Source organism: Dermochelys coriacea, chromosome 6 (assembly GCF_009764565.3).
Source record: "Dermochelys coriacea isolate rDerCor1 chromosome 6, rDerCor1.pri.v4, whole genome shotgun sequence".
NCBI classification, from domain to species: domain Eukaryota; kingdom Metazoa; phylum Chordata; order Testudines; family Dermochelyidae; genus Dermochelys; species Dermochelys coriacea.
Window position 1 is genome coordinate 95534086 of NC_050073.1, and position 27093 is coordinate 95561178.

Genomic DNA, 27093 nt, shown 5'->3' on the forward strand with positions numbered 1-27093 from the left:
CCTGCCTGTCAGCTTTCTGTAGTGTGGGCACTTTTGAGTAATGTGTGTCTTGCCAACGAAGCAGACACGCTGAGCCTGGCTGTCAGAGACCAGTATGGAGAGTCTGCAAGTCAGGCAGCATTTCAAGCCAAGTGAGCCAGGCATGTCCAAGGGAGTCAAAACTGGGATAAACCTGCTGGAGAGACGGGGGTAGAAAGGGAAGGTAAAGGGAGACTTTTTTGTGTGAAAATTAAAGAAATTAGAGTAAGGCAAGGGGACAGGGAAGCTAATTACAACAATCACTATGAACTATCTACTATAAATCTTATCTGAGGTAAGAGAAGGTGCTGCTGATTGCTCCCACTCAAGACAAAGATGATAGAGAAGGAACAGGAGGACGGTTGACTGCGCACCACTATGTAACCGCTCCGAGCGGCATGAGAGGGCTACAGCGCATGTGCAGCCCAACTGGACACTGCTACCAAAAATCTCCAATTACAAGTTCAGGGCATCAAGACACCTAAAGTGGAGCACGCATAGGGACACTCCTTGAAGAAGAACATAGCTTGTGACACACTATGGTGGATCCAATAATTCTTGGAACTGAAGTCATCTTTGGCACAAGGGTCAAATGCCTTGTAAACAAATATACAGAGAATCACTGAAGATTGGGGAACTTTCCAAAAATTCTGACAGCATCTGCTGATTTGGGAGAATTTGTTATTATCATAAATATTACTGAATCAAACGTGAATGAACTGTGTCAAATAACTGTAGGGGAAGACTCTTTCCTGATTCATCAAGGGACCTCAGAAGCAAGTGAGGACAGTAACTATTATGAGCCATTGACAAAGAAGGCATATTCATGCCTGAACAATCTAGCTTGACAGAAAGACTATGTTCCTCTCCCCACAAGTGGCCATTAAGAGGTAAGGAACCAGCAACTGCTAAAGCTTCCCAGAGACAAGCATATGAAGCCTCCTAGTCAGCTTGCCAGGAGACCTACTAGCAAGAACCAGCTGAACCAAGACCATTAGGGATCATTTTTCCAACTGCAGCAATACCTTCTAAAGACTTCTTCTGATCTGAAGAGCTTGAACTACTATCAAGAGAAAACTACTACTAAAGAGAAACTACTAAAACTACTACTAAAGAGAAAACTTAATTATTTGAGGATGGCAAGGCTGCCCTGCTTCCGCAGCTACCAGCTGTGCAGCCAAGTTTCCACAGCCTCAGAGCAGAGGGTTGGGGAAGGAGGAGTAAGGACCTGCAACAAAAGGGCATCCCTGGAGAAAGCAGTTGTCATCTGACAGCACCAACATAGGAAAGGGCTGAAGGAGCCACTGCTGGAGACCTACCACAAGAAGGTTTTGAAAAAGAAAAGTAGATACCAACATCTGCAGAAGGGCTGAAAGCGTACATCTGGTGAGTGCAGCTGCTACTTGGAAGGTAGATGAGGCCCAGAAAAACAGTGTCAGCACCAGCTGCACGCAGGAGCCTCAAGGTTCAGTAGCTGCCGGAAGGAGAAGCACCAGACCCAACTGCATAGAACAGGAACATTAAAGAAAGACATGTGAGTGTGTGTGGTGTTTGAAAGGCAAGTATTGTGCATGAATGTGCTGCAGAAATGGTGAGGAAGTGTGCGCAGCTGTAACTGGTAAGGAGGGAGGGGGAAGAGTCACTTGCAGCCAACGATTCAGCTTGGAAAGGGACTTGTATGCAGTCTGTGACTATGTAATATTTTTTTTGACATGACAAGTTACAGAAATGACAAACGGAGGTGTGTGTAGTGAGTTTTAAAGAAACTGTTTCAAAAGATACTAGGCAGTTACTCACACATCAAAGAAATGTTAAAGAACATCTCTTTTCTTCCAGTAAGAACAAATCTCTTATTTCTTATCTTGAGTTCGTCACTTAACTTACATAGCAATGGTTGTTGATTTTACTTTACCTACAGCTTTTCTCCCTGAACAAAGTGTCAAGTCTATGCTAAAAGCCATTGATTGGGTGAATCAACAAGCAAGGGAAACTGCTCATTTATGTCTCAGTAGTATTCTCACTTTGTATCCATTCTGTCCATTGCCATTTGAAACTAATTTTGGTATAGATTTCAGAATGAAGTTAAACTTTTACCTTACTGCTGAAAGCTTCTCTCCTTTTTTCCAGTCCCAGAGCACAATAGTATGATTATCATCTATGCCAACAGAAGCCAACCGTTTGCCATCCGCTAGAAAAGGAAATGTATGGTAAGAGAGTGGGTGGAGAGCATTACTCTGCAATAACAAGAAATCAAATTATTATATTAGATATACTATAAATCATACAAAACACTACTTATAATATTATGAGATGAAAGAATGTACAAACAGATAAACCACAGCTGATGTGTTGTAGTTAGGCAGATTTTTTTATATGAATGGTCTAGTGGACAGAGTATAGGATTTGAATCCAAGAATTTCCAAGTTCTAATCCTCCCTTTGCCATTAACTTAGTGCAAGACTTTAGACTAGTTATTTAATTTCATTATACATTTTAATCTTGGACTTTTAGGATTTTGGCACAGGAATTATTGATGTTGCTAGCTTTTTCCAACAGTTGGGTAATGCCAGGTCACCAAAAGCAGAGTCATTGCCTTCCTGTTCCTCTACACTAGAAGCATACTTCACCTTAGTATCCTCCACATCAGCACTCATCCTCAAGAATATCCTTTTGTAACAGGGTAGTTGACTCCCTGTGATGGGCTTGTAAAAAGAGAACAAGTCCATCTCAGGCACCTATAAGTAATTAGCTGCAAACCTCCATGGTGTGCTGACAGGGGTGGGTGGGTAAGAACACTGCTTTACCAAGTGTTGACATCAGTTCCACAAAATCCCTCAACGCAGGGAGGCACCAAGAATCTCTGTGTTGAGTTTAGTACTCCTTACCCTGATGAAGCAGAAACTCTGGGGTAACTGCAGATTGGGTTTACAGAAGTGTATTAGGGGTACTTCTAGGATATTTATGAGATATTCCCAAGCTTGATGACTCTGGTTAACATCTTGAGGCAGATCTGACTCTCAGGTATGTCATGATTAACTCCAAGTCAGAAGATGCAGCATTTATGCTCATTTGCAACTGATCTCTTTCCTGGCATATGCACATCTTCTGAAGCTGCAAAGCTGCTTTCCTGGAAACCTGGGGCAGGGGGGAATTTAGAGGGAGAGGATAACTTCTTGAAAAGTAAGAGCCAAGAAGGACTGGAAATTCTCTAATGTCAGAGGCCCAAGATCCAACAGTATGCACAATCTCAGCACACGCTTTAGCTGTGTCTGAGATCAGATTCATTCCAATGAAACCAAATACCATCCCAGAATGCAGTGAGGCCTACCACAAGAGAACAAGGAATCAACAGCTTGTATCAGAGTTCAACTTCCTGAGCAGAGAAAACTCAAAAGGTTTAACTGGCAAAGGCTGCCTACTATGGTGGAGTGGGAACGAAAAAAAGAGATAGCCAGATTCTTTCCAGAGAACAGACACGATCCAAGTTTCTCAACTCACTACATTCACTTTGTGCCAAGGATGGATCCTGGCTCCAGGATTACAGTAACCTTTGAATCTGAAGTATATGACACAAAACATCATAATTGCTAAAAATCATTTGAATCTAGGAAGACTTTCGGCACCAGCCAACCACCCCACCAGATCCATAACTCTTGTCATTCTAAGAGTAGAAATAGGAAGAAAAGAACCTTGGTCTCTTTCTTTCCTTCTTTGCTTTTCTCTCTTTTGAACAGACCCAAGATCCTGAACTCATTGGATTAGTCAATCTTTACAGTTTCTTACAATATTCAGATAAGAACAAACTTTGGATCCATCCTTTAATTTCCACTTATGAAGCTGAGTACCTACAAGGTAAAGACTCACTGTCCTTCAAAGTCAGACTTAGATGCCTTTAATGCCACTTCAAAGATGAAAAGTGAAAATTTATCTTTCCATACTGAAGGCATAACATTTTGATACATCAGGCATCAGCTAGGCAGGCACCCCTCATCCAGACATGTTAGGCAGCACACAGGTTGGTCAACATTTTTTCCCATAACAAAAATGATCTGATTTCTTGTCAAACATACTGATCTGTTGGTCTAAAAATACCACATGCCTGAACAAAAGGCTAACTGAGGCATACAGCAGACAAATAAAAAAAGGTGACAGGCCATAGAATAGAACTAGAGATTCACCTAAGTGACATTAGGCTCACAAAACTGCGATAATATTAATTGAAACTAACTACTAATAAAATAAACTTTAACTGATAAAACAAGGTAATTAGATACTATGATGATAAGTACAGTACATAGAAACAATAAAACATAATAAAGAATAGTCAAAGTTACGGTAGATGGAAAAAACAGGAAGTGAGTTCTTGTTTTACTGTGTCAGTGACCAAAGTATCTCAGAGATGTCTGTGGCTTTGACTCCTTACAAAGTTGTGATCCAAATATTCATATTCCCAAGAGACTAATGACATGCCTCCAAAAGACAATGCAATATGCACAACCACAAAATCAAAGTTGGAGAGATGGAGGGGAAGAATGGTAGCAAAATTGCTGCCAGTTTTCCAGACTGGATTATACTACACAAAGAAAAATAAAACAGTTGTATATTATAAAATCTCCTTAGTTCTTTAATATGCCTCATACTTGACTAAATGGTTCATTCTTAGAATGTAAAAAATACTACATACATCTCAGTTTCACGAAGGCATCAGACAGCAGTCGCAGTAAATACCAAAAATATACAATCTAACATTTTATAGGTCTACAGGAAGGGTTTTTTGAGTTCTGCATGTGAAGCATATTAGACCTACCTTGCACTGCACAGGTCTACAAGTATAGTATAGGTAGGGTTGCTTATTTATAAAAAAAAATGTAAATTGAATGTAGCCAGCCATTTAGGATGGTATTTCAATAGATGATATTGATACAGAAAGAATGCAAACCAAAACCTGTACTAATCCACAAATGATACAATGTATTACATTAATCATCTAATAACTAGTTAGACATTTCCAAAGCAGCATGTCATTAATCATATTTTTGAACAAACTCCCGTGCTATTAAAAGATTATCAGAAAGGTCTAATATTTTCTTATATACATTTAAAACAACCAGATGACTTGTTTTGTAGACCTGCGGAGGCATGTTTTTGACCTGCATAGGAAGGAAAATGGCTAATTTTGTTGAATGACCACAAGATGTGCCCATATTATTTCCCATTCCAATAGCTCCTTGAATTACAGCTGATGCTTCGATTGCTTCCTCAGCTTAAAGATTTATAAAGTGCATTAAAAAGTGAAATTTGCTACTTCCCAGTAAAAAAATGATTACCTACCTTTCGCAACTGTTGTTCTTCGAGATGTGTTGTTCATGTCCATTCCATTCTAGGTGTGTGCATGCCCACGTGCACAGTTGTTGGAATTTTTTGCCTTAGTCGTATCCATAGGGCTGGCTCTGGCACCCTTTGGAGTGCCGCACTCATGTGCTGGTATGTGAGGCACCACTGGGCCTATGCCCTCTCAGTTCCTTCTTGCCGGTAACCCCAACAGAGGGGTAGGAGGGCAGGTAATGGAATGGACACAAACACCACATCTCGAAGAACAGTTCCTAAAGGCAGGTAACCGTTTTTTCTTCTTCAAGTGCTTGCTCATGTCAATTCCATTCTAAGTGATTCTCAAGCAGTATCCCTGGAAGCGGGCTCAGAATTCACAGTTGTGCGGCTTGTAACACTGCTCAACCAAAGCTGGCATTGTCATGGGCCTGCTGGGTGGTTGAATAATGCAACACAAATATATGAATGGATGACCATGTAGTGACCCTGCAGATATCTCGAATCGGCACCTGGGCCAAGAAGGCTGCTGAAGAGGCTTGCACTGTAGCAGAATGAGCAGTTACAATTGCCGTAGAGGGTACCTTTGCCTGCTCATAGCAAAACTTGATGCAGGCAGTGATCCATGATGAAATCCTCTGAAACCCTCAGAAATCGGGAGGCCCTTCATTCTGTTTGCCACCGTAACAAAGAGCTGCGTTGACTTCTGGAATGGTTTAGTCCTTTCAATATAAAAAGCCAGCGCTCTCTTCATATCAAGAGAGTGTAGTCTGCACTCCTTGTCTGACTTATGAGGTTTCGGGAAGAAAACTGGTAAATATATGTCCTGGTTCGTATGAAACTGTGAAACTAACTTGGGCAAGAAGGCTGGGTGCAGTTGCAGTTGAACCTTATCCTTATAGAACACCATATAGAGCGGCTCCAAGGTGAGAACTCTAATTTTGGAGACCCTGCGGGCTGATGTTATAATCACCAGAAAAGAGAACTTCCATGAGAGAAGCAGAAGGGAACAAGAAGCTAACGACTTGAAGGGTGGACCTGTGAGCCTAGACAGCATGAGGTTCAGGTCCCAAGGTGGGACAGGGTCACGGACTTGAGGGTAGAAGTGCTCCAGGCTTTTCAGAAACCGAACCTGCATGTCATGTGCAAAGACCGAACTGCCTTGTGCTGGAGGGTGGAAGGCTGAAATAGCTGCCAAGTGGACCTTGATCGTTGAGAAACACAGGCCCTGGAGCTTGTGATGAAGAAGATAGTACAGGATCAACTGGAGAGAGGCCTGGTCGGGCCTAAAACCCCTGGTCCAAAGCCCAACATGTGAACTGTTTCTGGGCTTTCTGCTACCCATGAGGACCTGCTGAACGCAGGCCAAGCATGCCTGTTCTTCCGCATTCAGCCATGCAGCAACCAAGCTATCAGGTGCAGAGGTACCAGGTTCGGGTGCAGGAGGTGTCCGTGGTCGTGGGACAGCAAGTCTAGCTGGAGTGGAAGCTGTAGCAGAGCTGCTATCGAGAGGATTAGCAATGTGCCGAACCAGTGCTGGCAAGGCCAGAGAGGAGCTATTAGGATTATTATCATCTTGTCCTGCTTGATTTTCATGAGGATTCTGTGGATTAGAGGCACTGGCTGAATGTGTATGGCAGTGCCCCTGACCATGGGAGCAAGAAGGCATTGAACAGAGAGCTTCTGTCGTTCCCGTGAATCAAGCAGAAAATAGGGTACTTCCTGTTCTGCCTGAAAGTGAGTAAGTCCACCTGGGGAGTATCCCACCTCTGGAAGATCAAGCTGATCACTTCCAGATGGAGTGACCTCTTGTGACGAGATGAGAAGATCCTGCTGAGGCAATCCGCTAACACGTTCCTGGTACCTGGAAGGTGCAAGGCTACAGAGATAAATGGCATGCTGCACATAGAAGTCCCACAGCCAGAGAGCTTTCTGGCAAAGGGCTGACGACCGGGTTCTGTCTTGCTTGTTGATATAAAACCTTGTCAGAGTATTGTCTGTCAGGTCTGAATCACCTTGCCCTTCAGGTGATGCTGAACACAGACCCAGCTCACGACAGGTGGATCATACCAGATCGAGGTTCCTTTGCACCTAGTCCTGAGCTTTTCCCTTGATGATCCAGTCGTTGAGATATAGATAGACCTGAATGCCTTGATGCCTCAGGTAAGTGGCCACTGGTACCATACACTTTGTAAATACTCTCGGGATTGATGAGAGGCCAAAGGATAGCATCAAAATTGCAAATGGCGCTGGTCCACACAAAACGAAGGAACCATCTGTGCCCTGGAAAGATGGAAATATGAAAGTATGCTTCCTTCAAATCAAGGGTGGTGTACCAATTTCCTGGATCCAGGGAGGGGATGTTGGAGGCTAGGGAGACTGTGTGAAAACTCAACTTCTTGAGATATTTGCTGAGGTGCTGTAGATCCAAAATGAGTCTTAAATCCCTTTTTGCTTTCGGGATTAGGAATTAGTGGGAGTAAAATCCTTTTCCTCTTGAGTCTTGAGGGACTTCTTCCACTGCCCCACTCGTAGGTTTTCCACCTCCTGAACAAAGAGTTGCTTATGAGAAGGGTCCCCAAAGAGGGACAGGGAAGGGGGAGTGGGAGGGAGGAGGGAGTTGAGAACTGCAAGGTGCAGCCCAAAGATGATATACTGAGAACCCAATGGTCTGAGGTTTATCACAACCATGCCAACCGGAAGGGACACAGATGGTTGAGGAAAGAATTGGATGATGGATCCTGGAGTCTGACTGGGGCACTGTCCTCGTGCACACCCTCAAAATGCCTGTCTCAGGCCCCCTTGGTGTCTCGCAGGGCCGGGCTGGGCAAATAAATGGGAGGAAGAGGGGCGATGGCATTTAAACCCATCTCTTTCTTTCCTCCTGAAGGCACTTTGCTGAGGAGGCCTCCAGGACCTGGGTGGCAGAGGAGGACGGAACTGCTTTCTTGATATCTGCGGTGTGTGGGGCCCAGCAAATGCAGAGTGGCTTGGGAGTCTTTGAGACCATGCAGTCTCCCATCCATTTGCTCCGAGAAGAGCCCCTTGCCTTCAAATGGAAGGACCTGAATGGAGGACTGCATGTCCTGGAATAAACCTGAGGTTTGAAGCCAGGAACTGCGCCTCATTACCACAGCAGAGGCAACAACTCTGGCAGCTGAATTGGCAGCATCCCAGGCCATCTGGTGGAAGCCACTTGCCAACCCTTTCCCTCTTCCAGGATGGTCATGAAATCCTGGCCAAGGTCCTGTGGAATAGCATCCTTAAACTTGTTGAGGGAGTCCCATAGATTAAAGTTATACCTCCCCAACAAGACCTGGTGTTTGGACACCCTAAACTGGAGAATGGCCATCGAATATATTTTTCTTCCAAAAAGATCCAATCTTTTGACATTCTTATTTTTAGGTGTGGCTGCTCACCTGACCCTGCCTGTCCCTTTCATTGGCCGCCGATACAAGCAGCGACCGGGGGTGGGGGTGCGGGGTGTGTGTAGAGATATTCAAACCCGTTAGTAGGAACACAATATTTCCTTTTGGCCTGTTTGGGGGTGAGTGGAATGGATGAAGGGGTTTGTCACAATACCTTAGCCATCTTTAGAACACCCTCATGGACCAGCAGCCCAAGCCATGCCAGGGTTGCTGTGTTAGCATGCCTAAAAGGGCATCTGACTGTTCTGCCAGTTCCTTGGCCTCCAAGCCCTGGTTAGAAGCCACCCTTTTAAGCAGGACTTGGTGCTCTTTGAAGTCATCAGTAGGGCTGATGTGTGATGGGCCTCTGACGATGACAGCACCAGGGCCAGGGCACTTTCCCCCACTGTGGAGGGCTCCTTTGGCATTGGCACCTGATCCTCCAACCCCACCTGCATTGGAGTCTGTGCTGTGTTCCAAGCCCGGTACCAGCAGTTGCTTGTCCAAAGCGGCCAGGGAGAAGTTGTGCGAATATGGCACCAGAATCATTAGCATGCCCCATGGGTTCCAACAGGTCCATTGGCCCTGCTGCCACGCAGCCACAGCCAGTGCTGTGCTGGTCTCTGGAGCCAAAAGAGATCAGTGCTTCCTTGGTGAGGGGCTAAACTCCCACTCAGACCAGTCACCTTCCAGGGACCTGGCTACGCAGATAGTGTCAGAGAGAAGGCTTTGGATTCTTTGACCATAGGATGGTGTTCCAAGAAGAAGAATTGCTAGGAAGAGACAGGCTCCACCTAAGGAAGAGAGGGAAACGCATCTTCGCAAGCAGGCTGGCTAACCTAGTGAGGAGGGCTTTAAACTAGGTTCACCAGGGGAAGGAGACCAAAGCCCTGAAATAAGTGGGGCAGTGGGATACCAGGAGGAAGCAGGAGAGCACAAGAGGGGAGGACTCCTACCTCATACTATGAAACCAGAATGATCAGTGAGTTATCTTAAGTGCCTGTACACAAATGCAAGAAGCCTGGGAAACAAGTAGGGAGAACTGGAAGTCCTGGCACAGTCAAGGAATTATGATGTGATTGGAGTAACAGAGACTTGGTGGGATAACACACATGAATGGAGTACTCTCATGGATGGATACTGTCATGTCAGGAAGAACAGGCAAGGCAGGAAAGGTGGGGGAGTTGCATTTGTATGTAAGAGAGCAGTATAACTGCTCCGAGCTCCAGTATGAAACTGCAGGAAAACCTGAGAGTCTCTGGATTAAGTTTAGAAGTGTGAGCAACAAGGGTGATGTCATGGTAGGAGTCTGCTATAGACCACCAGACCAGGGGGATGAGGTGGACGAGGCTTTCTTCAGGCAATTAACAGAAGTTACGAGATCACAGGCCCTGGTTCTCATGGGGGACTTCAATCACCCTGATATCTGCTGGGAGAGCAATACAGCAGTGCACAGACAATCCAGGACGTTTTTGGAAAGTGTAGGGGACAATTTCCTGGTGCAAGTGCTGGAGGAATCAACTAGGGGCAGAGCTCTTCTTGACCTGCTGCTCATAAACAGGGAAGAATTAGTAGGCGAAGCAAAAGTGGATGGGAACCTGGGAGGCAGTGACCATGAGATGGTCGAGTTCAGGATCTTGACACAAGGAAGAAAGGAGAGCAGCAGAATACGGACCCTGGACTTCAGAAAAGCAGACAGACTCCCTCAGGGAATGATGGGCAGGATCCCCTGGGAGAATAACATGAGGGCGAAAGGAGTCCACGAGAGCTGGCTGTATTTTAAAGAATCCTAATTGAGGTTGTAGGAACAAACCGACCCAATGTGTTGAAAGAACATTAAATATCGCAGGCAACCAGCTTGGCTTAACCGTGAAATCCTTGCTGATCTTAAACAAATAAAAGAAACTTACAAGAAGTGGAAGATTGGACAAATGACCAGGGAGGAGTATAAAAATATTGCTCAGGCATGCAGGAGTGAAATCAGGAAGGCCAAATCACACTTGGAGTTGCAGCAAGCAAAGGATGTTAAGAGCAACAAGAAGGGTTTCTTCAGGTATGTTAGCAAGAAGGTGGTCAAGGAAAGTATGGGCCCCTTACTAATGGGGGAGGCAACCTAGTGACAGAGAATGTGGAAAAAGCTAATGTATTCAATGCTTTCTTTGCCTCTGTCTTCATGAACAAGGTCAGCTCCCAGACTACTGCACTGGGCAGCACAGTAAGGGGAGGAGGTAACCAGCCCTCTGTGGAGAAAGAAGTGGTTCAGGACTATTTCGAAAAGCTGGATGAGCACAAGTCCATGGGGCCGGATGCACTGCATCTGAGGGTGCTAAAGGAGTTGACAGATGTAATTGCAGAGCCATTGGCCATTATCTTAAAAACTCATGGCGATCAGGGGAAGTCCTGGATGACTGGAAAAAGGCTAATGTAGTGCCCATTTTTAAAAAAGGGAAGGAGGAGGATCATGGGAACTACAGGCCAGTCAGCCTCACTTCAGACCATGGAAAAATCATGGAGCAGGTCCTCAAGGAATCAATTTTGAAGCACTTAGAGGAGAGGAAAGTGATCAGGAACAGTCAGCATGGATTCACCAAGGGCAAGTCATGTGTGACTAACCTAACTGCCTTCTATGACAAGATAACTGGCTATGTGGATGAGGGGAAGGAGTGGACGTGTTATTCCTTGACTTTAGCAAAGCTTTTGATATGGCCTCTCACAGTATTCTTGCCAGCAAGTTAAAGAAGTATGGACTGGATAAATGGAATATAAGGTGGATAGAAAGCTGAATAGATCGTCGGGCTCAACGGGTAGTGATCAATGGCTCGATGTCTAGTTGGCAGCCAGTATCAAGCGGAGTGCCCCAAGGGTTGGTCTTGGGGCCGGTTTTGTTCAATATCTTCATTAATGATCTGGATGATGGCATGGACTGCACCCTCAGCAAGTTTGCATATGACACTAAATTGGAAGTAGTGGTAAATATGCTGGAGGGTAGGGATAGGATACAGAGGGACCTAGACAAATTAGAGGATTGGGCCAAAAGAAATCTGATGAGGTTCAACAAGGACAAGTGCAGAGTCCTGCACTTAGGATGGAAGAACCCCATGCACTGCTACAGACTAGAGACCGAATGGCTAGGTAGGGGTTCTGCAGAAAAAGACCTAGGGGTTACAGTGGATGAGAAGCTGGACATAAATCAACAGTGTGCCCTTGTTGCCAAGAAGGCTAACAGCATTTTGGGTTGTTTAAGTAGAAGCATTGCCAGCAGATCGAGGGACATGATCGTTCCCCTCTATTCAGCATTGGTGAGGCTTCATCTGGAGTACTGTGTCCAGTTTTGGGTCCCACACTACAAGAAGGATGTGGAAAAATTGGAAAGAGTCCAGCGGAGGGCAACAAAAATTATTATGGGGCTGCAGCACATGATTTATAAGGTGAGGCTGAGGGAACTGGGATTATTTAGTCTGCTGAAGAGAAGAATGAGGGGGGATTTGATAGCTGCTTTCAACTACCTGAAAGGGGGTTCCAAAGAGGATGGATCTAGACTGTTCTCAGTGATAGCAGATGACAGAACAAGGAGTAATGGTTTCAAGTTGAAGTGTGGGAGGTTTAGGTTGGATTAGCTTAGGAAAAACTTTTTCACTTGGAGGGTGGTGAAGCACTGAAATGAGTTACCTAGGGAGGAATCTCCTTCCTTAGAGGTTTTTAAGGTCAGGCTTGACAAAGCCCTGGCTGGGATGATTTAGTTGGGGATTGGTCCTGTTTTGAGCAGGTGGTTGGACTAGATGACCTCCTGAGGTCCCTTCCAACCCTGATATTCTATGATTCTATGACAAAGGTGGGACTGTGAGGCTTGCATCTGGCGGCTCACTCTAAGAGTGGAGGACTAGTGCCTGGAAGTCAGTGACTAATGCCTCTCTGGGGAACGATGCCGGAGAGACAGGGACCGGTGCTGTGGCAGCGAGTGGTCTCGCACCGGCGGAGACTGATGTGTTGAAGACTGTCTAAGGGACTGAGACCTAAGCCAGGGTGTCAGCTGATGGGAGGTGGGTCGGTACCAGGAATTCAGAGACTGGTGCCTTGATGCGGGAGACTGCGAGCACAGTGCTGGGGATATGGGCCATCTAGCTGGAGACCAAGGTTCCAGAGCTGGGAGTCGTGGTTGCAGAGTCGGGGAACAGACGCCTCTGCTCTGGGGACTGACGATGCCCCACTGCCCTTAGAAGTGGTCCCATGGCTGGCTTGTCTTTGGATTAGGGAGCCTTAGTCGAATCTGTTGCAGGACACAGCGTGGGCAGTACCAGAAGGGCCATTCGGTCACTAGCCAGCTGGAAGGCCTTGGGCATCAAAGACACTAAAAGGTGCTGGGGTCCCCAACTGCGCCCAGGAGTTGGAGGTGGATCTCTGGTTGGGCTGGGGGTGTCCAGCCGGAAAGATGCCCCCTTTGAGCTCCAGGGTGACCGTGAGGCCTGAAATTGGTCCTTTGCCCAACTCCCCCTTCCCCCTCTACTCTGTGCCAAGGAGCCACGCTCCTTTTTCTTGCGTTTCTTGAGGGGAAATGGTGCCGGGCAGAACTCATGGCTGGCGGGGCACTCCGGAGGGGGAGGGTTCCAACACTGGAACCCCCAGAAGTGCAGCCTTCATGAGGAGGGCCTTTAGGCAAATGTCCCGCTCTTTTTGAGTCCTGGGACGAAAGTTCTCACAGATTCTGCACTTCTCCTTTATGTGTGAAGCACTTTAAGCAGCACTTTAAGCAGCTGCTATGGGGGTCACTAACAGCCATAGACCTGTTGCAAGTTGAACAGGGTTTGAAGCTCGGAGATCGGGGTATGCCCCGCCTTGGGGCAAAGTCCCTGCTGGGACTCTAACTCATTAACACTTAATCACTAACTAAGTATTAACAACTATATAGAAAGAGACAGTCAATAGGCTGTTAGAAACCACTATCCATTTGCGAGACAAGAGGAAGGCGCTCCGACCAATCATCATGGGCGATAAGAAGGAATTGAGAGTGTGTAGGGCCAGTGGCACCGGTACATGAGCGCAGCACTCTAGAGGGCACCAGAGCCGGCCCTATGGATTCTGCTAAGGTGAAAAATTCTGAAAATTGTGCATGTGGGCAAGCACGCACTTAGAATGGAATCGCATGAACAAGCACTCGAAGTAGAACAACAAGTTCTGCACCATCTGCTTACTGGACTTGTTGCTCATTGTGATGGTTTGTGAAATCTATGTACACCTCATGAATTTTGACTGGTTTTATGAACTCTATGTATAACTCTAATTCTCAGTGTGTACAAAATTAGCCATTTGTTAACAGGGAGGCTGTCACATCTGGAAACAGCTACAAGACAATCCAAAAAGTCATTAATATGGAATGACTTTGCCTTGGCAATATAATAGATATGCTAAACAGACTGGCCAAGATGAAGAAAACTGGTTCTTCTTCCCAGGTTGTCTGGGGCCCTGGTTGGATCGGTGGAAATACCCCAGCAGCAAAGGAGAAACAAAGTAACAAAGTATAAGAACTGGCTTTTAAAAACTGAAACTCTGGAAGGTTTCAGGAAACAGAGACATGCATTCTGAGCTAGAGGGAATCTTTTGACTGCTAGACCTGAACAAGCTAAGGAGAGCTTGTTGCGGGGCAGAGAAATGGACCTGGAGGTTGACCAGGAGGTGAGGAGAGTCTGGGGACTGACTAAAACCCAAATGGGCTCTTTTAGTGGTGAGGACACTGAAGGGACAGTTATTCTGTGCAGATTTTGTTATTTTTGCATGGATCTGTAAGTCGGGATACTTTCTCTATGAATAAAATGTGTGTATGTGTTTACGGGATTACTTTGCAAAGCCTCTGGATTCCTTGTCATAACTGTTATATGTTCCGGAAGGGTTAAACAGTGAACAAGATTACTCATGAGGGTGGAGCTCTGGGAAATGTTGTGCTTAAGCTTCTGGAGAGGCCTGGGATGGGGGGGGATGTTCAGCACTAGTATTGGGGATTAAGGCAGCTGGACCATGGGTTCTCAGCTCCTAGAAGTGATACCAGACAGGGAGTCTGCACTCTGGGCATAAGCCTGGAAGCCAAAGCCAAGCACCTGGCCAAAACCCAGACTGAGTGCACTTAGAAGCATGCTGGATCCAGTATTTGGATCCAACCACAGCAGCTTGGTGAATGTCCAGAAAGGTCTATGACACTGCTTTAGTCAGAAGCTTGTCCTCTCAGATTCTCCAAAGATAAATTCAGGCAAAGAAACATATTACACACTGTATCTGCCATTATTTGTCCTGCAGTACTAGTAAACTGTGAAAACAAAAATATTAAAATCACTCAAAAGTGAACGCCATTGTTTGGCAAAAAATGAAAAAAAAAAAACAAAAAATGAAGTGTGCAACATAACACCAATAAAAAATAAATGAAAAAGTAGAACCAATTAAAGCTCCCTACCACACATACAAACAAAAGCAACCCATTTCAAAGCCTTACACACACACACACAAAAAATATATAGATACACAAATATATAGATACACAAACATATTTATACCTTTACCCAGAATACTTTTAGCAATTCTGATCTCAAAAGAGATATAGAAGAAATAGAAGAGGTCAAGAGATGTGTGAAAAAGAGCTAGAGGCATGGAAAGACTTTTATATGAAGAATGACTGAAAAGACTGAGCTTCTTCATTTTAGAGAAGAAACAAATAAAAGATGATATGATAGAGTTAAATAAGAATGCATGATTAGCCTATGGAACTCATTGCCACAATTTATAATTGAAGGCAAGAACTTAGAAGAATTCAAAAAGTTTTAGCCTTTCATATCAATTTCCACCACAGAATTATTAGTATTGTTTAATTTTTCTTCTGGCAGTGAACATCATGTACTATGTATTTTCCAAGAGTTTGCATTAAAAAACAAACACACAAACAAATAAAAACAAATAAAACAGAGATGGAGGTAACTGGCTATGATAAATAATATACTGTTTTGGTTTTTTAAAAGCTAAATAGATAATTTCAAAATGCTCACACACTATCCATAGTCGGTCAGTTCATTTCTTGTATGCATCATGACATAAGAGGGTCTTTAGGAAGAATATGAATATGCAGAGGGTTCTGTCTTTGCAGAGTGGCTGAGAAAGGACATTATATACACAAAGAGGCCCTGTATTAGAATGTTCAGAAGTACCTCTGAAAGAAGCAGATAAAAGAGGTGTTCTGCACCTTTCTCTGAAACAGTGAGAGAGGCCACGACCAGAGAGTGAATAAAGGACTAGATGAGCCAGTGGTCTAGTCCAGTATGTAAATTGCTGCACTTCCTCCTGTGCAAGAAAAGATAGAATCTAGCCTTCAACTCATCTTTCTAAGATACAAGCTGTTAAAATAGCTGCTAAAATGCAATGTTGCTAATATTTACCCAATGACTGATTAAGCCAAGAACTGACAAACAGAAAGAGTTCTGGCCATGAAGACTATAGTCAAAACAATGCAAATTTTAAAAACTATTCTGTATGAATTTCATCTTTAGCAGAAGCAACCAGGTGTTTTGTTGGAACCTGGAGGGGCTCAATATTTTATTAAAACTAACTGATTTTTGCTGATGGTCTCACATCAGAGTTTAGAATTTTTGCTTATTGCAGTTTGAGATAGCTCAACTTTGCTCCTAAAGAATGAACTGAAATGCCAAAGAATGGATTAATTTTATTACTTGGTTACCAAAGAGGTTTTATGTTTATTTTCCCAGAGCAGATACTAACAGAATCCAAAACGTGATAAGAAACATCATGATAAGAAAAATTAGTAAAGAGAAAAAATGAATAAATAGAGATTTTACATTTAAAGATTTGTGTTTAATGTATATTATTCATTAATAACAACTTCCATAAGCATCACTAAAAGGCTTCAACTCTTCAAAGGCTCAATTAAAAATAATAGCTCCAAATTCTTTTAGAAGCCTCAAGGAGTCTTTGCAATGGATTTTCTGAAGTAAATTTTTTGGGAATTAAAATAAAAGACATGAATGCTCTGCATAGAAAGTTTCGTCTTTCTGACAGTTTTTTAGAGGAAGAACAACATTGAAGGTCCTTTACTGGCAGAGGCAATTATTACTGTAGCAGTGGCTCTCAGGATTGGTCTTCCTCTAAAGTTCCAAGGAGACATTGCAGACTCATTGTCTAAGGCCTTCTCTACACTACCAAAAGGCAGCTTTTGTCGACAAAACAGTGAATGCGTACACACTGCGATGCAACTTTGTCGGCAAAAATGCTCCGTTTTGATGACAAAATACAACGACCCCGAGAGACATAAATCTTTTTCCTCTATTGACAATTGCCAGTATAGACACTACGCCTGATTTTATTGCTTTAATTGGTCTCCAGGAGGTGTCCCACATTGCCCATCATGACTGCTCTGGTCAGCAGTTTGAACTCCACTGCCCTGCAGCCAGGTAAACAACCATCTGACCCTATCTCTTAGGATATGGAGAGAGGAATCTGTGCAGTCACGGTTGTGCTTGAGCCATAGGAATTGGGATACCTATGGGCACATTTCTCGAGGCTTGTGTGAAAAGAGCTACGATCAGAACATCCTGCAGTGCAGAGCAAAGATAAGGTAGCTGAGGCAGGCGTACCATAAGGTGAGGGAGGCAAACCGTTGCTCCAGTGCTGCATCTAAGACCTGCCAGTTCTATAAGAAAGTGGACAATAGCCTCGGTGGCGACCCCACCTCCACTGCCAAGCCCCGTGGATACTTCAGCGGGCCTGGAGGCAGTGGAAAGAGGATCTAACCTGGAGGACGAAGTCATTGATTAGATGATGTGGAGTTCCCGGTGGGGTCGCCCAATGGGGCAGGCAGCCAGGAACTGTTCACCATTCCAGAGGTTTCTAGCCAGTCTCAGCGGTTACTCTCTGGTGAGCAAGAAGCAGGAGAGGAGACACCTGGTAAGTGGCTGTGGTTTGTGTACTGTGGAGGTGGGTTCAGGGTATAGAAATGTGAAAGGCTGGCTGTGTTTCTGTGAGCTGGACATCTCCCTGTGTAGCTAATCAGTACAGTAGAACAGGGTGTTGATGCACATTGAGATCTCATGGGAATCTTCCAGAGAGATCTCCAGGAAAGTATCCTGGAGGTACTCGGTAATTCTCTGCTGAAGGTTCCTTGGCAGAGCAGCTTTGTTCCTTCCCCCATTGTAGGAAACTTTCCTGCGCCATTCAGCAATTATTTTTGTGGGGACCAAAGCAGCACACTAGCGAGCAGCATGAGGAGCAAGGTGGAAGCCAAAAGCATGTTGTAGATGTACCTTCATTTCCCTTCTTACCCTTAGCAATGAGATGTCTTCTAGAATGACCCCTGCCTGTGGAAAAGTGTGGGAGAATTTTAGAATTTTTTCCCTAGTTGGCTGCATCACAACCCTTGCAGAATGAGTGCTCTTTTCCCCATACGGAGCCCTCTTCCCCCCATCAACAATCACCATGCTTTGGGTGTTCGCAGAGATGTGTGCTTGCCAAGGGTCAGTGAGAAAGTGATTGTTATGTTGCAAAGGGTGTATTTTACTGAAATGTTTCAATGCTGTGAGTGAATTTCACAATGATGCTTCTGTGCATTGTTCCTTGTGCTTCGGCAGATGTGGCCTTCAGAAACACCCCACACTCACTGGCTGAGTGTCTCTGTCACACAAGAAAGTGCCCAAGACAGAGCAAAGAAGACATGTTCTAGCAGGTACTGCACTCCTCCAATGCAGAGAAAAGGGAATGCAAGGAGTACTGGGAAGCTGAAAGGCAGGACAGAAAAAAAAAATCAGGAGTTTGTTAAGGACACTACTGAGTAGGTGATTCAAGTAATGGAGGAGCAAACGCAAACGCTGAAGTCCTTAATAATGTTGCAGACCAAACAGATCCATGCCTGCCCTCCCCTGTAGCACATTCAGAATTCTTTTCCATGTCCCCTGCCCCAAAACTCCGGCTGCGCAGTCCTTTCCACTTTCTGGGACTTCTAGATTTCCTCTTCACTACACCCTTTCAGACAACTTTCATAATGATAGCTGGACCTACACAGAGCTCTGAAAGTCTGCCCTTTCCTAGTACCTCCTTTCCCACCAAGTATCTTTGTGTATTTGTGTGTGCTGTTTCTTGTGCAATAACAACAAAGTTTTCGAATGGTAACTCATCTTTGTTTGTTTTCTACAAACTGAGAAAGCAGGCACTGCCAATACATATACAGGCAGTTATTCATGTGCTTGCTGGAACGTAAAGCCCCAAATGCCACTGTTACTTCCTAGGAAAACTACATGTAATGTGAATGAGGAGTACTTGTGGCATCTTAGAGACTAACAAATTTATTTGGGCATAAGCTTTCGTGGGCTAAAACCCACTTCATCAGATGCATAGAATGGAAAATACAGTAGGAAGATAGATAGATAGATAGATAGATACACACACACACACACACACACACACACACACACAGAACATGAAAAGATGGGGATTGCCATACCAACTCTAATGAGACAAATCAATTAAGGTGGGCTATTATCAGCAGAAGAAAAAAACTTTTGTAGTGATAATCAGGATGGCCCATTTCAATACAGTTGACAAGAAGGTGTGAGTAACAGTAGGGGGAAAATTAGCATTGGGAAATAGTTTTTAGTTTGTGTAATGACCCATCCACTCCCGGTCTTTGTTCAAGCCTAATTTGATGGTGTCCAGTTTGCAAATTAATTCCAGTTCTGCAGTTTCTCATTACAGTCTGTTTTTGAAGTTTTTTTGTTCAGTTAGGGAAACCCATTTCTGCAAAGCCATCCATTTCACACGTTTCCCAGAGTCATGGTTCTTCGTAGCAGGATGCGATTAATTGCCCTGCACACTTGCATTAACGCAGCCCCTATGGTCAACTTCCCAACTCCAAACTGATTTGCAACTGACTGGTTGCAGTCTAGAGTTGTCAGCTTCCACAGATCGACTGCCACAAACTTCTCTACCAATAGGGCAGCTCTCATTCTGGTGTCCTTTTGCAGCAGTGCTGGGGCGAGCTCTTCATAGAGTTCCAGGAAGGTGGCTTTCCACATCCGAAAGTTCTATAGCCATTGCTTGTCATCCCAGACCTGCATGATAATATGATCCCACCATTTAATGCTTGTTTCATCAGCCCAAAAGCGACAGTCCACTCTCGGTAGCTGTTCTGTGAATGTCAAAAGCAATCTAAAGTTGCTCCTATCCATATCCTACAGCATGTCAGGCAACTGGGAATCTTCTTCACTTAGGAACTTTGTGATTAACTGCATTGCCATCCGTGATGTCTTCATGACAGTTAACAGAGCATAGGATAGCAGTGCAGAATTCATCCCTTCTCACAAAGATGCTGGGGTGTACAGCAAAGAAGGGCTGTTGAAAAATGCCACAAAAGAAAGTCGGAAGCCCATGGAGTCCTGGGGCTGAAAGCAATGCATTATAGGACATTGAGCCTGGTCCCAAGATGTGCCGCAATCTGCTCTGCCATCCCCACAACACCTACCCACAAGTTCACAAACTGAACTTTCGGATAGGCACCCACAGTGCATTGTTCACACTGTCGATGATAGTGCCCGAATTGTGGGCGCACTCTGCCGACAAAGAGAGCAAGTATGAACATGACATTCCGATTTTTATTAAGCTGATTTTTGGAGTACTGACATCACTTTTATCAACAAAACTTAGTAGTGCAGACAAGGCCTAGGATTTGTGGCACTGCTTGTGACAAGGAAAGGACTAGTTATTATTAAAGTGATTCATTCCTGCTCTTTTGATTTGGATAACATGCTCTTTGATCTCATTCCAGATTTGTGAAATTGAACAGTAGCTTTCTACAGAAAATATTTATTATTAGAGAATCTTTGTCATTTCAGGGTGATCACTAGAAAGCATTTTCAACTGCAAAACTTGAATGTGGTCCATATCTAAGCACAAAGAGGAGATCATACTTACAAATTAAAATTGACTAGCAGTATACCTTCAAACAAAAAAAGCAGATGAAATATGTATATATTTATTTATTTTTTATATTTTACCTGAAAAATCAACAGCACAAACGCCATACTGGTGATAGCCCTTTAATACTGACAGTGGTTTGATTGTCTCTGTATCCCAAATGTGTATTGAGGAATCCCGACCAACCTAAAATATAAAGGATTTTAGGCATTCTTTTGTATTTTTGCTCAAAATAATAATTTTACCTTAAAATTTTAATTACATCAATAAATAAACTGAAAAAATTAAAGTGATGATATACTTCTCCCTCCCACCTTGTCTATAAAAATACCAAATATAACTGTAGTCCTAAAGTATCAACATGAAAATTCTCCCTCCTGTCTCACACCTGTCACTCCCATGGCTGGCCCTCTCTTCCTTCCAAGGAAGGAAGAACTTGAAAAAATTAACTACAATTAACTAACCTTATAATGGAATTCTACACTGAAAAGAGTATATTGTGGAAGGGTTGCATGTTTATTGTCTCAGTTATTTCTATGTCAGTTATTTTCAGTTTACAAATAAAACTACTAGCTTGTAAACTACTCTACGCTCGAGAGCCAACATAACTTCTTTCCTTTTCATGCATCATTAGCAGTAATAAAGGCTTTGCAGGTCAAATTATGTGATACCTATGCAATTCCATTACTTTCAGTAAGTTTGCAGCAATGCAGATGATTCAAATTTAGGATAATAGTCTCTTGGTGTCAAGTGTATTCTCTTTTAGCTATGTTGAGCGTGCAGGCATTACTACTCTGTAGTTATCTGATCACTTACTATTTGATCTATAGGTTTCAGAGTAGCAGCCGTGTTAGTCTGTATTCGCAAAAAGAAAAGGAGTACTTTTGGCACCTTAGAGACTAACAAATTTATTTGAGCATAAGCTTTCGTGAGCTACATTACTTTTGTAATGACCCATCCACTCCCTATTCTGGGTCATTACACAAAGTAAAACTATTTCCCCATGTTATTTCTCCCTCCCCACCCCACCCCCCATTGTTCCTCAGACGTTCTTGTTAACTGCTGGAAATGGCCCACCTTGATTATCACCACAAAAGGTTTTCCTCCTCCCCCCCCTTCCTGCTGGTAATAGCTCATCTTAAGTGTTCACTCTCCTTACAGTGTGTATGAAAAAACCCATTGTTTCATGTTCTCTGCATATGTATATAAATCTCCCCACTGTATTTTCCACTGAATGCATCCGATGAAGTGAGCTGTAGCTCACGAAAGCTTATGCTCAAATAAATTTGTTAGTCTCTAAGGTGCCACAACTATTCCTTTTCTATTTGGTCTATAGTATCTGTGCCTCATTCAATACACAAAATGGCAGTTAACGAGGCAGACAGCTGCAGCAAGACAAAGGGCATTCCTATCTGGTTTAAGGCACCAGACTGGTACCTAGGGTTCTACTTGGTTCTGCCACATATTTACTACATGATGTCAGGCAAGCCTATCATAATGCGCATACCTGGGGGGGCTGAATCAACATTTTATGGGCAACCTTAATTATAACATTTCTCTGTGTGTGTGTATATAAATCTCTCCTCTGTTTTTTCCACCAAATGCATCCGATGAAGTGAGCTGTAGCTCACGAAAGCTTATGCTCTAATAAATTTGTTAGTCTCTAAGGTGCCACAAGTACTCCTTTTCTTTTAATTTATTGCCTGACTTTACAATCTTAATGTTGTTCTAATACATATTTTAGAATATACTGTATCTTAGGTAATTTTTTATTCAAATATTTTCATCTTTCAAAATGTGTACTATATAAAACTTAAGTGGTTCACTGTATAATCAAAAATCTCTAACTAGGCCAATTTGTTTGCATTAATCTCAAACATATTTGTAAATTCTAGACAAAAAGTATTACCAATGTAAGGGTAAATTCTTTACTGAGAATTTGGTGAGCTGTCTAGTTAATAATCATTTGTCTTTATCAATACTAACAGTTTCTTAGACTCTGAGTTCACTAATTAAAACTCAAAATATTCTCTCAAGATCAAGCCATAAATTCTTGACGTGAGAACAAAGCTTTTGAAAGATGTTTATCAGAAAAGGATGCCTGTGAAAAAGTACTAAAGGTATGTACTGTCTGGAGATTGATAAAATAGCATCTTACTGTAAATAATAACAGCACTGAGATTTTGAGCATACATATAGAATTCAGACAGATGATAATATAAAACAGTCTAAACTGGAAATCCAGAGTATGAGAAAATTTGCTTTTGGCAGTTACTTTTAACAATGTAAAAAATGTTATTTGTATTCAGTTTTTTTCTATATGTTACCTTACAGTGGCAACACAATAGAATGTTGATTTTTAAAAAATAAAATAAAAATGTAAATTTATTCATGCTCATTTGAGAGTTGATCAGTTATAAACTCAGTCAGTTGTCAAAATTGATGAAATATATCTAATTGGAAAAAAGCAGGGCTGTGGATTAATCACAGTTAACTCATGTGATTAACTCAAAAAAAGTAACTGCGATTAAAAAAATTAATCGCGATTAATCGCACTGTTAAACAACAGAATACCAGTTGAAATGTATTACATATTTTTGGATGTTTTTCAACATTTATATATTGATTTCTATTACAACACAGAATAGAAAAAGTTTACAGTGCTCACTTTGTTATTTTTTATTACAAATATTTGAACTGTAAAAATGATAAACAAAAGAAAGTATTTTTCAATTCACCTCGTACAAGTACTGTAGTACAATCTGTTTATCGTGACAGTATAACTTACAAATGTAGATTTTTTTTTGGTTACAAAACTGCACTCAGAAACAAAACAATGTAAAACTTAAAAGCCTATAAGTCCACTCAATCCTACTTCTTGTTCAGCCAATTGCTAAGACAAACAAGTTTGTTTACATTTACGGGGGACTGCTGACTGCTTCTTATTTACAATGTCACCTGAAAGCGAGAACAGGCGTTTGCATGGCACTTTTGTAGCCAGCTTTGCAAGGTATTTATGTGCCAGATATGCTAAACATTCATATGCCCTTCATGCTTCGGCCACCATTCCAGAAGGCATGCTTCCATGCTGATGATGCTCGTTAAAAAAATAATGCATTAATTAAATTTGTGACTGAACTCCTTGGGGAAGAATTGTATGCCTCCTGTTCTATTTTACCCACATTCTGTTATATATTTCATGTTATAGCAGTCTCAGATGATGACCTAGCACAGGTTCGTTTTAAGAACACTTTCACAGGAGATTGATACTGTCTTTGCGTTTTGTCAAATGTGAGATTTCTAAGGATACAACACTCAACCCAAGGCTTAAGAATCTTAAGTGCCTTCCAAAATCTGAGAGGGATGAGGAATGGACCATGCTTTCAGAAGTCTTAAAAGAGCAACACTCCGATGCGGAAACTACAGAACCCGAACCACCAAGAAAGAAAATCAACCTTCCGCTGGTGGAATCTGACTCAAATGATGAAAATGAACATGCGTTGGTCCACTCTGCTTTGGATCGTTATCGAGCAGAACCCATCATCAGCATGGATGCATGTCTTCTCGAATGGTGGTTGAAGCATGAAGGGTCATATGAATCTTTAGCGCATCTGGCACGTAAATATCTTGCATGCCAGCTACAACAGTGTCATGCGAACACCTGTTCTCACTTTCAGGTGACACTGTAAATAAGACGTGGACAGCATTACCTTGCGCAAATTGTAACCAAACTTCTTTGTCTGAGTGATTGGCTGAACAAGAAGTAGGCTCCAAAGTTTTACATTGTTTTATTTTTATTTTATTTTTATTTTACATTGTTTTATTTTTGAATGCAGTTATTTTTTGTACACAAGTCTACATTTGCATGTTCAACTTTCATGATAAAGAGACTGCACTACAGTACTTGTATTAGAAGAACTGAAATATACTATTTCTTTTGTTTTTTACAGTGCAAATATAGAGAGCACTGTACTCTATGTATGGTGTTGTGTAACTGAAATCAATATATTTGAAAATGTAGAAAATATCCAAAAAATTTTAAATAAATGGTATTCTATTATTGTTTAACAGTGTGATTAAGCACGATTAATTTTTTTAATCACTTGACCGCCCTAGAAAAAAGCTGAGGTTCTCAATTTTTAGACCTCTCTGTCCCCAACACAATTTCAAAAATTTACCTGCATATTTGTAGATTGCAAAATCCTAAATATGCATGTGTAAATTCACTAAAGTACTGTAACTTCAAATTTCTAATGCATATAAACATTTATCCTACCTGGCCTGTTGCCACATAGTCCTTTAAGGGATGAATAGCAAGGCAAAGAATGTCATCATCATGACCCAGATAAAAGCGCTGTGTGTTCTGCTGCCGATTGTATACTACGCCCACTGCTGCAACATGGTATACAATTTCACCAGTCTGAGTGTAAAACAGATTACTCCGACAATCATAACCTCTGTAACTAATTAAAAAAATAATTTTTAGATCAAGATCACAAGCATAGATGCTAAGTAGTTAACGATATAAAAACAATCAGGACACATTCAATTCTTAAATTAGGTAAGACCTTACAAATGATTTACCAAATACTACATAGGAGTATTAAAAATGATTCATATCTCTATTTCCAAAGAATACTACTTTACAAACTTCAATTAATATGCAAAGATCATTACATCTACCCCTAACTTGAAAGAGACTGTTTTTTAAGAGTAATGCTTCAAAAGAAGTTTAGAACAGGAAGTAAAGACTAGTATTTTTTTCCAAATGAAACTGCAGGGGGAATTTAGATAGACTGCATGCAATTGTACAGGTTGGAATTTGTCCAGAATACTAGTCTTAACATTTTCTTTCTACATCACAAGTGATCAGGATCCTGGGTGAATTTGGTCAGGAGTTTTCAGTCAAAATGATTTTTCAATGGAAAATGCATTTTATTTCAGGTTGGTTCAACCCAGATCAAAACATTTCAGTTTGTTGAACTGAACTAAAACATTTTGTTTTGAGTCAGTTTAGTGTTCAACTGCATCTGCCTGTGGTATTCCAGTGCTTCATGCCTCATTCTCTCTTAAAGGCTAGAGTTTGGGGCTGGACTTCATCTCTCTTGACGCACCATAGTTTCTCTTTTGACCCAACTGTGTGGTGCATCTTGGGAGTCATGTGACTGTGGATGCATCATGGGAGATGTAGTCCAGTTGATAAGGGAAAATGAAAGTATGAGGCACCCAAAATATAACTCCCAGAAGGAAATGTAGCACCACAGACAGATGCAGTTGTCCAAAAGACTCAAAATAAAGCATTTATTAAATTTATTAAAATTTATTATTTATTCAATGAACATGTCAAAACAAATCATTTTTCCATCTAAATCTAAATCTTTGGAACTTTTCTTTCAAAGATTTGGATATTTCAATTTTTTGTCCTGATTTGACACAAAAACAAACATTGAAATATTAGAATTTCTTACAGGACAGAAATTCTGTTTTTTATTTAGCACTAGTCTTTGGTTTTGAGTGTAGCTCATGATTCAGTAGGTGGCACTTTGGTTTACTTCTGGGTCAAAACAATACTCCAGCAGCAAAGGGCTCCATTACCACAATGCTGGAGTATTGTTTTGAGCCAGTAGTCAAACAAAGTGCCACCTACTGATTCATTCAGTACTGAGGAGTTGCAGTACCTGCATTACTTCTTGAGGTATCAAGGAGTTTCTTGGAGTCTATCATTCAAGTAGTGAGCCAAAACCTACTTAGTCTGTGAAATCTAAGAGGATCACAAAACAAGATAATATGATGACTCCAGGCAGTATATCTGTGTCATGATCAGAAATAAAAATACCTTTACTGTAAGTACATACCGAAAAATGACAAAGGATTTATCATGCCATCAGAACCCCAAAACATCTACTGGCTGGATTCTTCACAATGTCAAAGATCCGTTTGCCATCACCAATCTGATGGCTGGCTTCTCCTGGAGGAACTCCTTCTGACACCTATTCAAAGATGCCTCCCCTCCTCACTTTCTCATTCCAGAAACCCACTTTGACTCCTTTGCTTAGGCTGGCTCCATTGCTCTTTAAGTACGCCATAGCCATCAAAGTGCACATGCATGGCTTTTACTACCATCATTATGCTGATGATTCACAAATCTACCTCTCTATTGATAAGTTATCTCCCTTCATCCAATGTAGTATCTTGGTCTGTCTTTCTGACATCTCTTTGTGGATGTCCAGTTGGCATCTTAAGCTCAACATAACCAAAACTGAGCTCTTGGTCTCCCCCCTCCCCCAAGTCCTTCCCTCTGTTCCCACTCTCTATCACCATGGTCAACACTATCATCACCCCAGTCATTCAGGCCCACAACCTAGGTGTCAGTTTTCACTTGGTCTTCTCA

At 42.4% G+C, this 27093-nt stretch overlaps 1 protein-coding gene across 3 annotated transcripts in view; it reads right to left on the reverse strand.

Moving 5' to 3' along the window:
* Positions 1-27093, reverse strand: part of EML5 (EMAP like 5) — a 326380-nt gene that overhangs the window by 137259 nt on the left and 162028 nt on the right. For all 3 annotated transcript variants that reach the window (XM_038404486.2, XM_038404485.2, XM_043517737.1), the window contains exons 14-16: positions 24979-25165; positions 20783-20888; positions 2113-2206 (exon numbers count right to left, since the gene is read on the reverse strand). In XM_038404486.2, the coding sequence (XP_038260414.1) occupies positions 2113-2206; positions 20783-20888; positions 24979-25165 (387 nt within the window). The remainder of the gene's footprint in view (positions 1-2112; positions 2207-20782; positions 20889-24978; positions 25166-27093) is intronic.